The sequence below is a fragment of the Pseudopodoces humilis genome, chromosome 20 (genome assembly GCF_049639895.1).
Source record: "Pseudopodoces humilis isolate 2021_Gansu_Grassland_sample_001 chromosome 20, ASM4963989v1, whole genome shotgun sequence".
NCBI lineage: Eukaryota > Metazoa > Chordata > Aves > Passeriformes > Paridae > Pseudopodoces > Pseudopodoces humilis.
Genome location: NC_142219.1, coordinates 278,873 through 291,419, shown reverse-complemented (window position 1 = coordinate 291,419; position 12,547 = coordinate 278,873). Strand labels below are relative to the sequence as shown.

Below are 12,547 nucleotides of genomic sequence, written 5' to 3'. Positions count from 1 at the left end.
AGGGTGGTGGTGACCAGAACACACCAGGCAGTGAAATGCTCACTCACCTGAGCAAGCACAGCCTCCAACAATTTGCACGTGACAGAGAGAGTTGAGCTGTCTGGCTCTAACTCATGATAGATAACATTTGTGCAGCTCAGATCATGTTCTTGTAGGGATACAAATACTTTCAGAAAGAGTGAGCTCACAAGGCTGATGCACATAGAGCAATTTGTTCAATAGTCTAAGCCCAGCTCTGCCCAGAATAGCAGCGAGTGAGCTGACAAATTACCTCTCTGGGCATTGGATATTCCAGCTGAAAAATGTGTTAGTGCCCATAGGGAAATAACAGGGCTAAACACCGTGCATGTGTGCCTGTGTTCTTTCAGTACAAATTAGCCACCAGTTGCATAAACTAGCATTTAAGTCTGAGAAAATACTTCTCAAAAAGCAGTTTTTGACTGACTAGTTGGATCCACAGTGTCTCTGCCAAGAAAAAGGATTATGCTGTGAGGGAAATGGGGATTGTTCCTTTCAACTCCCACTCCCCAGAGACAAGGCAGACCCCGTCCCCTTTTATCCTGCCCCAGCCCCACAGGCAACCCAGACCCCACGGAGCCTAAAGCAGAATGAGCTGGAGGGAGTGTGACTGGGGAAACACTCACACATCTTTTCTAGGCAGTAATTCCCAGAACCTCCCAGCCCTGTATAGAATCCCATACCAAATATGCTCTTTCCTTGGGGTTTGAGGCAAGGGATGTGATGAAGGAAAGAGTTCCTTCTAGATGTAGGTCTTTTGGCTTCTACCTACATCTCAAGGTTTTAAGATTAAATCCACAGCACACACCACACAAGCTCTATATCATCCTCTTAAAGCAGCTTCACAAAAAATCCTTGCAATTAATTTGCAATCCAAACTAAGCCCAGCCCAAGTTGCCCTGGGACATGTCTTCAGTGGAAAAAAATCCCGACTTGAAAAGCACCTGAATTTCTGACACAAGACATTAAAACTTGTGGCAGAAGGCTTTGTTTGTTAGCAGCCATCTGCTGCCTCGGTGTGCTTCCACAGATAGGGCAGAGTTAAGGGAACTCTGTGGAAAGCATCTGTGTGCAGGGCAGAGAGGCAGAGCTGCAGATGGGATGAGGAGGAGATACTGGGCTGCAGGGGCAAGGCCCCTCTTTTGTTTCCCTGTAAATTGTTATTTTCCTGGTGGTCCAGTTTGGGTGAGAGTGTGCAGGGCTCTGAGTTTGGCACAGAAATGGTTTTTTCAAAAATGCTCATTACCACCTCAAAGGATTTATAGAAGTTATTTACAAAATATGATTTGGTAGAAATAGGGAAAATGAACCCAAGACCATTGAATTTCACCTCTTATCTCTGTAAAGCTGATTGAACAACAAGTACACTTGTGATTGAGGAGCTGGCAGTTCCACGGGGTATCCTTTGAATAAACTCAAGAGCCATGGCAAAAACAAACTATTACAGATATGCTCTGATTCTACAGCAGATGATGATCTGCCCTTAGAAACCTAAAATTCAAAAAGGGATCAGAAGATTTGAAAAAAAAAAAAACCAAGGAAATCATTATAATAAAATTTAAACATCTTTAATTTACCCTCTTATCCTCAGAGTTAGAATATTTATGTCAAAGCAGAGGATGATTATTGAGTTTTAACTGAGGAACAGTACTTTTTTGAAGTCTTCTCTTTCTTTTTGTTCTGTAGTTCAGGATAGTTTTGTTCTGCCCTTGTTCTTGATGCTTTGTGCAACTTTGGACAGGAAGGGGAAAATATGTCTTTCACCTTCCCATTGTCTATCTTTTTTTTTTCTTTAAACCCAAGGTCTCTGCACAGCAAGACAGTCTTTGCCACATTTCCTTTAAGATTTCCCTCTTCCTTCACCTGTGACTCCAGCACAAACTTTCTTTTGTTGAACATTTTCAGTCTTAGTCTTTTCAAGATTTCCTACTTTTCTGTTGGGAATTCTTTTCATTTTATTGATGTTTCTGCTGGACCTGACATCAAAAAGAGTGGAGCCTTTGAAGAGAAGAGTTCAGATTTAACATATTTTTCTCATTTCTCCTTTAAAGTAGTGGTGTAGCTAAACTGTAAGCAGGCTTTGGTAAGAAGCAGGAGCTGTACACCCTGAGGTGTGGAAGGAAAGTTGCTCTCTGAAGTGTGCGCACGTGGAGCACAAAACCAAAGGGAATGCAGCCACGTGCCCTGGCTGAGGAAGTTCCTGCAGGAACTTTCTGTCATTTGTTGGCTGGCAGGGTATTTATTTACATCCAGGGTATTTATTTGTGTCCTGGGGATCCTGAGCACCTTGGCTGCCAGGCAATGCACAGACCCAGGCTTCTCCTGAGCAGCCAAGGATGCTCCTGAAGGAAAGAGAGAAGCAACAGCTTCCCACTGTGGGGGTGGAAATCATTGGCACCGGGCAAACTACACCAGTCCAACCCTGCAAACCTCTTTTGCCAAACAAAGACAGCACAGAAAGCTTGTTTCCTGTTGTGATTGTACAACACCCTCCAGGGCATCCTGCACCTCAGCCACAGCTTGCTTTCCTGACTGAGTCTTGTTCCTCCTTTTCCTCCTCCAGGTCAATATTGGCATTCTCATTGCTGTCACAAGAGTCATCTCCAGAATCAGTGCAGACAACTACAAGGTCCATGGAGATGCTAATGCCTTCAAGTAAGTTTCTCTCATTGAATGATAACAGCAATCTCACATGGGCAATGTTACACCGTGGCCTTCTCCCAGAGCACTGACATCATTCTCTTCAGTAAAAAGCAAGTACTGTTAAAGGTATCCTCCACTCGAATGCAGCCAGTTCACCACTAAAATAAATCTTATTTAAATAAAGCTGAATGCTGCACAGGGCGAAACCTGTGCTTCAGCAGGAGCTGAAGTGTTTCCCTGCCTATTACAGTCTCCAGCACTTGCTGATTCATTATTTTCCCTTTCATTAATGGAGACTTTCCTCTTCCTGCTGTAGTCAAAAGCTGAATTTCACAGGGCTTCATTAATCTGTACTGGCTTATTGCAACTCTTCTGCTCCTTCTAAGGACAGGCCTTGTTTCTAGCCCCAGCTCAGTATAATATTTAGGCATATGCTTATCTTTTAGGCTCTCTTGACACTGCAAGGCACACAGACTTACAGTGGATTTAAATGTGTGCCTAAATTCCAGCAGATCTTTATATTATAGTGCCTTGAGCCTCTTGGGGTGCTGGCCTCTGAGAGTTAATAATTTTAAAATAGCACTGGCAAGTCTGGAGGGGAAAATGTAAGGCAGACACAAAGCTACCTCTGAATATACAAGGACAAATTCTGATTTCTGAAATATACATAGAGATTACATGAGTGTAGCTAAGAAGATAATTTAATATATCGAGGCTAAATTAAGATGTTGAATTTGTGTCTCCTAAAGATGCTTTAGTCCAAATAGAAAAATGACACTGTATATAAATAAAAGAATATGGAACTTAGATAGAATAGAAATGTGCTGATGGCTTGTATTTAATGTTTCTGAGGCACAGGTTATTGTATGATAAGGATTTGGTGCCACTGTTCTGAAATGGTATCATAAAGAATAATTTTTATGCTTGGATTACTTATGTAATTTTGAAAATGCCATTCATTTTAAATATTGGCGACAGTTACCCAATTGATGTTACTTTAGTTATTGTACACTTATCCAACAGAAAAAGAAAAACAGTAAATAAGTCTACACAAAAATCTATAAGATAATTACACTGTAGTGAAATGAGAAGCCTGGGAATTAAAATGACTTTCAGGTTTGGCTGAGCTCCTGTGACATTCAGAAATACAAAGGAAATATAGAAACTCAGGAAGCAAATAACTGTATATTGTCAATGCCAATTTTTATGCACTATTGGAAGTTCAAAGACAAAGGCACAACTCCATAGGTCCAAAGGAGCTCAGAAACTGTTCCATGTACTTGAATATGGAGCACATACACTTAAGAGATACTTTTACTTACTGCAAGGAATTGATTCAATACACACTGTACCCTGCACATTAACACTTCTTTTATAAAAAATAACCTGTGTGTGTGCACATAAGTAAATAATTTTATGAATGATTGGTCTAGAAATAAGAGGTAGTGCCTTTAATGAGGAATAAATGTTCTTAGCCCAAATATTATCAGCTGTAGATTTGGAATGGTGTAACTGTACTGAAAATGAGACTGCTCCAGGTACCCTGGCTAAGAGGTGCCATGTCATTTTCACTTTACAGTTTCAGGATTTGACCTAAAAAAAGTTACAACAGGGAAAAAAGTGATTATTAGAGGGCTGATGCATCTGAGAACTCAAACCATTAAGTTAGTAAGTGGAAATATGCTGTGATAGAACAGCTTTCCTCACAGAACTAAATTCAGTCAACAAAATACAATAGACATTAAACAGAACATAGAGGATAGTTCTTCTGTAGATATCATTACAGAAATGGATCCTCAAAGGAAGTTTGAAATGAGAAGAGCATAAATAAATGTTCATATCAGATCTTGGGAAGTGTTTATACCCTGATTTAACATAGCAGTGAGGCATGATGAATTAGAGGTTTATGTACAGAGGATGTTATGGAGAAAGTAACTGGTCTACTGGAAAAAAAGATAATTATAAGGCCTTTGTAGCATCCTCTTTAAGGTTTATATGTCCACTGTGAAACCCTTCCATGTATCTTTCAAAAAATAAGAGGACAAAGCGGAGCAGGGTTCTGATCTGCCAGGTGCACGGGAAGTTTTTCGTTCCGGGCTCCTGGGAGCTGATTGCAGGTTGTTCAGCCAGGAGGGTGGATAAGCACAAAAGGAATCGGAGACAAACACAGAGAAACCAGAGAAGCAGAAAGGCTCTATAGTTTCTGTGAGGAAGGACTGCAAGGTAGTTTTTGAATCAACAAGTTCAGCTGGCTTGGGGAAGAAGGCTGCGGAGCTCTTTGTGTACTGTGAGCCTCAAATAAAGGGGATGCCAGGCATCCGTGAGTGCTGCACCTCACTGATATTCACTGTGGGCAAAACTGGGCTGTGTTAGGAAGAATTTCTCGAGCCCTTGTCACAATCCCAGAGCTGGATTAAAGCAGCATGGTGTGGTTTGATGAGGCAGGAAAGCTTTGGCACCGTGTCGAGGCTGTTTGCAGCAGCTGAGTGGGCAGCGAGCAGAAATGGCTCTGTTATAGCTGTGCCTGTGGTGTCAGAAAGCCAAAGGCAGAAAATGAGAGCTGCAGGGCAAGGAGCTGTGGAACCTGCTCAGCCCAATAAACGTGGGGCAGTAAAAAAGAGGGAAGCCAGAGCTGTCTCCTCAAGCTGGGGTGAAATGTAAGCGGCCAGCACGATGAGACAGCGAGCTCTGTGTGCAGCAGCCGAACCATGGCAGCCCCTGGGCAGCGACAGCGAGCTGAGGGCCCGCAGCCACGGCCAGAGGCTGGGGCAGGAGCACGAGGAGCTGCCAGTGCCACCTCTGTCCTTGGTGGCTCAGGCCAGCTCTCACATCAGCCTGTCAGGGTGGCCTCGCTCTTGTGGACATTGCTTCCAACCCGAGCAGCTGCTGCGGCCTGGAAACCGCGGCCTGCAGGGTTCAGGGGACAGCTCCTCCTCAGGCTCCCCTCTGGCCAGGCTCTGCTGCCAAAGCAGGTTTTAAACACCCTGACAAGGACTAAATTCCATTGCTGCTGGAGCCTGGATGGGAGAGGACCTGCCTGGCTCTCTCCTCTCAGCTCCTGAGCTCAGCAAAGCTGACACCACGTCCACTGCACCCCTGGCGTGCAGGAATGGCTCCTGCTGCAGCTGATGCCTGTAAAATGTTCATCTCGCCCAAAAAACTCTGATTTCTCCCCAGAGGCAGAGGAAATCCCAGGTGTGCTCAGACACCACCCCTGCATGGCTTGAGCCAGGTGTGAGACTCAGCCCATAACTGAGCAGAGATCACCTCAGGAAATCCTGAGAACAAAGACGTGTTTTGGGCCGTGATGGTATCAGCTAGAAAGGGTGTTTATTGCTAGAGAAGTGCTTAGTGCTGGAGCATCTTTAATTTCTGAAAAATTAAGTTGCTTGGCAATGCAAGTGGATATTACCAACAAGGCTTGTTTCTCTTGGCAACAAAAAGCAGTAAACTGATGTAATTATTTAGAGTAATTGTTCCTGATTTTCCATATGGCAACAGGTCCTCTCAAATGCTGACTCAAACGTGACTGCAGAACATGCACAGCGTGAGCCAGTGCTCTGCAAGGAAGGCAGCATCTGACAAACTTCAGGTTTAAAAGCCAAAACAGAAAGGAAGTTGTGAACAAAATTCCTTTTAGTGTCATAAAATTAATTTATTATTCATCTTCCCCATATTCACATTTCCCCCAGAACAAAGTGCAGTTATTGGCTTATCGATCTCTTCAGGTTCAGATGTTGCTTGTCACAGAGAAGAACATCCTGCTGAACATCTTGTTCTGCTTTCACTGTCACTGGTGTGCTCATCTTTTTTTGCTTAAAGTGAATAAAGTAAATGAAAAAAGTGCCACTAAAATGAATTTAACAAGCAACATAAAAGACTAAGCTTTTATGATACATGAACTGCAAAATACCCAGTAATTTGAGGCTAAATGAAGACAATTAAACAGTTTTTGACCAGAGACACTAATTAAAGCATAGTAGACTCCTGTGACAGTCTGAACAGTAAATATTTGGTCACTGTAGTAATTTTCCTATGTGTGTGAAAATAGCTACTTTTTTAGTGTCTGAAACTTTAATTCTGCAGGAGCAGTTTACTGGAAAGAGCTGAGCAAAGAATTATTATCATCTCCTATTTATTACTTGAATTTACTTAAGAACATGCTTTTTGTATTGTTTTTGAAGCATATTGAACAAATATACAGAATATGATCTTTTCCTTTAGTTGTGATTGATTATTCTTGAGCCTTTTATCAGAGGATTAGCTATTGACTCTCAGCAAAATAATTCTGAGCAATAATTCATTTGTGGCTTAATGAGAATGTTTTGCGTCCAGGGAACAGATTTTCTGCCAGAAAGCTAATTTAAATGTTTTGGTTTATAGAATGCTAAATCTAATACCTTGAAACATTTAAATGCATACATGCAGGATTTGTTTGAATTCTCCATTCTGTTTTCAGGGACATAACTAATCATATATTTGAGTTTAAGCATATGAGTAGCCTCTTTAAGCTTAATGCAATTAAAGCAGATTAGTTTAATGGGATTGCTTATGTGCTTGAAAAGGCACATGATTACATTTCTGAGTTATGAACCATTTGAACTCTTTTCCTTACTTATTTTTGCTGCATCTAAAGACTTAACTCTACTCAGCACATTCATTGACTATGAGGGCCTAAATAAGTTTTTTTTGCTTCCTGCCTCACCTTTCAAAGTCTCGTTGTTTTTTGCATGCAAAGTGACTTCTCTGGTACAGTGAGAAAAGATCCCCAATGTGACAGTGTTAGAAATGTGCACATTTCTTTCCCCATGGGGACAACTCTTCCCTGATTACCTTTAGCACAGGTAATAATTTGACTGCCTGAGTTCCCTCGACTACAGGGGTTCAAGTATAGCACAAAGAATTCTCAAAGATCTGTTTGGCACTGATGGATATTAATTGCAGCAGAGGAAGGAATGCCCAGCTTGTCTCTGTTCTGCAGGAATAGTGGTTTTAGTTTAGAAGCAAAGACACCACGTTTAGCCAATCCCCTGTGATTTCCCAGCCAGTTCACTTCTGCATTCTGCTGTCCAGAAGAGAGAGTTTCATTTACTTTTCTTGAATAAACTGCCAAGACCAACTCTTATTAAATACATTCTCACTGCTTACTGTGAAATGGTCCAATGAGTTGGAAAAATCTCTGTCTTTTTTATAAACTGTACACTTCAGCAATCAGTGAACCGAGAGTGATAGCTATCATAATCATCCATGGAGAAAGCAATTACAGCAAAATTAGAAATATTTCTTAGCTTTTTACCCTATTCTTTCTTTCATTTTATTATTTTCTTCATCCCTCAAACTCAGTGAAATAGTAAAACAGTTCTTTATTGGAAAAAAATGTTTTCTGTTTACTTAAATTAATGACTGAAGATTGGGGAAATGGCAGCAGCTGTAGTGAACAGGAGCAAAACAGGGCTTCAGGAAAACCTCAGCACAGTCAGTCAGTCATGTCAGCTGCTGTGTTAGTTCCAGCTGCATTTTTTAATGCATCACAAAGCCCTGCACGTGAAACTGAAAAGGGAGTTGTGAGCTTTAGTGCAGATCTGTTCCTTCCTTGGGTGGCCATGCACAGAAAGCCCTTCCCTGGTGCATGAGGACAGCTCTGCTGGGGCAGAGCCATCGATCACAGCGAGCCTGCTCAGCCAAACTGCTCCTGCATTTAATCACTGCTCTGTTCCGTGGTTCCTGCATTTAATCACTGCTCTGTTCCATGCCACAGCTCTGCCTTGCTGTTTCACTTTGTTTATAAAACACCCCCCAGCCCTTCAGCCCAGCCACCTCCTGCCTGGGACACAAATCCCGGGAGTCAGTGCTGATACCTTCGGTGCTTTAACATCAGCTCTTATTCTGCGAGCTCCTGTGTATTGGTTGCATTTTGTTCTTGTGATTCCACTCCTGTTTTGTGTCATTTGGTGTCCAAAGGCTCCTCATTCTAAGGATTATTCCCAGCTGTTCATTCTCACAGAATGTACTTGTCAATCAGAGCATCGCTTGAAGCTCTCACAAGAGCTCTCCTGCCAAAGCGGTACCACCATCTCCTCCGTAACTAAATTCCACCTCTTTGTGATACCATTAGAGAATTTTGCTTTCCTTTTTTTTTTTTTCTTTAATCTCCTTCCACAAGGAAGGTGAGGAGCAAGTTACAGTCTGTAAACTCTTCTGAAAGTCTACAGGGATTCAAAATGCACAGCACTAGAAAATCCTTTCTGTGCCTTTCTGGGTGGCAGATGATGCAGCGCAGCCCTCAGAGACAGGAGCACCTGCTTTTGTGTGCTCTAATGAAAAGGGAAAGAGCTTTTTCCATTTGCTGAGGGAGAGCCATCCGTTAGACAGAGCAGTGTGACAGGCCAAATCTGCTTTCAGCAGTTCCTTTTCTTCACAATTTCTCCCCGTGTGTGAGGAAGCGTGTTCACTGAACATGGCTTCAAACAGCATGAGTGATGCACCTCTGAGAAACTGTTGGAAGGAGGAGAGTTGACTGGCAACAAAGGAAACAATGAAAATGAAAGTATTAAGCACTGACAACTAGTGAGCTGAAGTGCTACTGCCAGTGATAATGTCTTCAACCTAATTAAATTTTTGGCTCATTGAATATGACAAATACAAATGCAGTTTGGGTGTCTCCTTATTAGACTCAGGGTTTTAGAGGAAAAATGACATGGGTTTGAATGTTGCCAGCGAGGGTATTAATGAGGAAGTGCTAATCTTCTAGAGACCATAATGACAGTAATGGGTGTGCTTTCTTTGCTGCAGATGCTGAGAGTCACAGCACTGCAGAAAGGCTCCAGGCCACGCTGGGATTGTTCAGGCCCATTTTGGGAGGAGTATTAAAAGATTAAAAGTGTGTAAAGCATAGCTGCAGAGAGGAGGCATCTCTGCAAAAGAGAGAAACAGGGACAAATAGTAACAGGCTTAAAGTGATGAAAAAATCAAATATCTTTAAGCTGAATGCGAGGGGAGTTGCAAAGCAATGGATCTGATTACCTGGAGCTGCTGCCTTTGAACAGCTTTCACAAGCGGTTGTACCCCTGCCTGTCAGGGCTAATTCTGCTGCCAGGAGCGACAACCAACCCTGTCTCAGCTGGGTCAGATGACATTTGAGTCCTTCCACAGCTTATTCTTTTCTTGGCTGTCTCCTTCTGAGCCAGGACTGTCCTTCATGGGAATCATTTTGTGTCTGTCATTGCTCCTTAAGCAGGATTTGCTGCTCCAGGGCCTGTTGGTACTGGCTCCAAAGGGACAGCAGCTCTGATACTTGTGCCTGTTTCTTTCTGTGTTAGGAAGGGCAGCAAGACAAAATATATGGGTACAAAATATACAGGAGAAACTTCATCCTTAAGAGGTGCTGGTTTTTCTGAGTATAAAGATAAAACAATTTTTATTAGATGTGCTTAGTCATGTTTATTTTCACATCTGAATGTCAGGATAGAATAAGGTTTATTAAAACCTGGTTATTAAATCCCTGTGATGAAACCTTGCTGTGAACACACCAGAATCGGTGATGAAGGGTATGAGAGGAGGGGCCACCCTCCAGCTTTTATCATCTTGTCTAGATGGGAATGCCTGCAAGCTTGTGTTGTACTTATTGACCTGTGAATGGATCAGGTTCTTGACTCTGACCTGACACATTCCAAGGGCAGTGGCTGCAGGTGGAGTCTGTCCTCTGCAGGAGCCTGGGGGATCTGATGGGGTCTCCTTAAAACAAACCAGGCTTTGCGCAGCATTTAATGAGAACAAAACTCTCTGCTGGCCCCTTGCCTGAGGCTGGATCACTCCTGATGAGTCCTTGGTGGCACACAGGGTGCCAGGGAGAGAGGAGTCAGGTGGGGACTGTTGTTAACAATATGGTGTTGGCACATCTGGGGACAATGAGTGCTGGTGTCACTCCACTGTCCCCTCCCTGCTGCCAGAGTTCTTAAAGGATAGCTTCTCTCCTTCTAGAATTATAACAACAGAAAGTTTCAGGTTTGGAAAATCTATAGCTTTGAAGTTCACATTCATTTGTTTTTAAAATGTCCTAGCTGGATTTAGTTTTCCATTTTTTAATATCAGATTTTAAGCCATGAAAGTGCTGGTGGGAGGATGGGGCTGTGAGTCACAGCTTGGTGCCTGGTTCCAGAGTAACAATTAAATGCTGCTCGTTCATCACAAAATGGGACAATTCCCTGTGAACAGCAATAACCTCAAGAGTTTGCTTGAATTGCTTCATTTACACCCTTGGCTCCAATTTATAATCCTGGAACTCTGTGTCAGCTTTATGCAGAATAATAAGGGGAAATATTCTAGTTGTGGCATTGCAGAATATAAATGTTATTTAAGCATGTGCCTTGTGCAGAGCTCTGGGCAACTTGTAAATCACTGCCCAGTCTGACACAGTTCGTAGCTAAGTGTCATTTACATATTTGCCCAATAAAGCACTCTGAAAATAAAATTAAATAAATGGAAAATACAGGTAATTACAATAAAGATACTGTCTTAGTATCAAAAATACTATTGAACTTTTAGGTGCTCTCTTCAGGTCGGTAATAAATGCAAGGGGTTGCAGCTGGGCTCCAGCAATCCTTGCAGTCCTGTTTCTTTTTTCCCGGTGTGTACATTTGAGACAGGTGCCCAGGCAAGGGTACAGCTATTTATTTGTCACTGCTGCAGTTAAAGCTCGTGTGAACCATTACATGTTGCACAGAAAATGACTTCTCTTCCTCGGTTTGTATGCCTGACCTTGGTCCTTTGCTGCTCGCTGCTGCCGCTGCCTTGGAAACGGGAGAATGATTGTTCTGTTGGTATCGTTGCATAATTAAAGGTCACTGAGAGAGACTGTTTGGGTCAAGAGATCATTTTCAGAATGCAGCTCCTCAGGGGCTGAATGTTATTCCACAAAAATTTTCTTCATGATTTGACGTGGTCGTTACTTTGTCATCCTAAATTAAAATATAGGTCTCGCTGACATCAAGTTAAAAGCCAGAAATCCTTGCCAAACCCACAGATTCCCAGAGCTGCTTTTTCTGGGTGTTCCAGGGCCACAGAAGCACCAAGCTGTGCACTTGGTGTCAGCTAGGGAGTGGTAAATGGCTGTGCAATTGCCACTGACAATTTGGAAATGTGTGTAGAAGGAAATCACTCTGACTGGTAAATGCCTCTGGTGGTGAGGTTTTGAGTCTCTTCAGGGAGTAACTAGCTCAGAAGCTTTTTTTTCTCTTGAAAACTTGATGTTTCTGCAAGGACAGTTTGAGAAAGGAGCAATTGGAGCCTGGGCCATTTTTGGCAGGCCATATTTTCTAGATTACCAGTAATTGTTGGTGCTTGCCTCCAGTCTTTCCAAAGAACCACACTTTTCTTGAAAACTCAAACCCAACACGACACATGGAGCACAGAGTAGGGGCTACTTCATATTTTAGCATTTGGTGTGCCTGCTTTGACATCCTGGAGTAAGGAAAACAAAATTAATCATGATGGGTTTTCATCACTGACTGCAGCTTTGTAAGTCTTAAAAGCAGGTCTATAAACTGTGTTTCCTTACAGTTATAATTAATTAAATGAAGCTAGCTCTATGCAATCCTGTGCTTTGGACAAGTCTTGGAGATTTTAGGGAAAAAAGGCCCCATCCACATTACCCTCCTGGTGTGGCAAGGCAAAATAGATGTCACTGCCACACTCTCCTTTGCTTTCTTTTGGCCCAGAGGTTTTTGAAAGGTCTGTCTGCTTGTGGTTTCTCTCTCTCTGTTTTTGATGCACCCTTTCTTCTGCCCTGCATGTCCTTTCTGAGCAGTGTGTGTGCCCTTTCCCATCAGTATTCCAGTCGTGTGAGTGCTTCCCTCACAGCTCCTGCTATGGAAGGAGAAGGGAGCGC

General features: G+C 42.6%; 1 protein-coding gene across 3 annotated transcripts in view; it reads left to right on the top strand.

The window, feature by feature from the left end:
* Nucleotides 1-12,547, top strand: part of ADGRD1 (adhesion G protein-coupled receptor D1) — a 120,491-nt gene that overhangs the window by 91,693 nt on the left and 16,251 nt on the right. For all 3 annotated transcript variants that reach the window (XM_088065027.1, XM_014253924.2, XM_005524211.3), the window contains one exon: nt 2,582-2,673. In XM_088065027.1, coding sequence (XP_087921153.1) covers nt 2,582-2,673 — 92 coding nt within the window. The remainder of the gene's footprint in view (nt 1-2,581; nt 2,674-12,547) is intronic.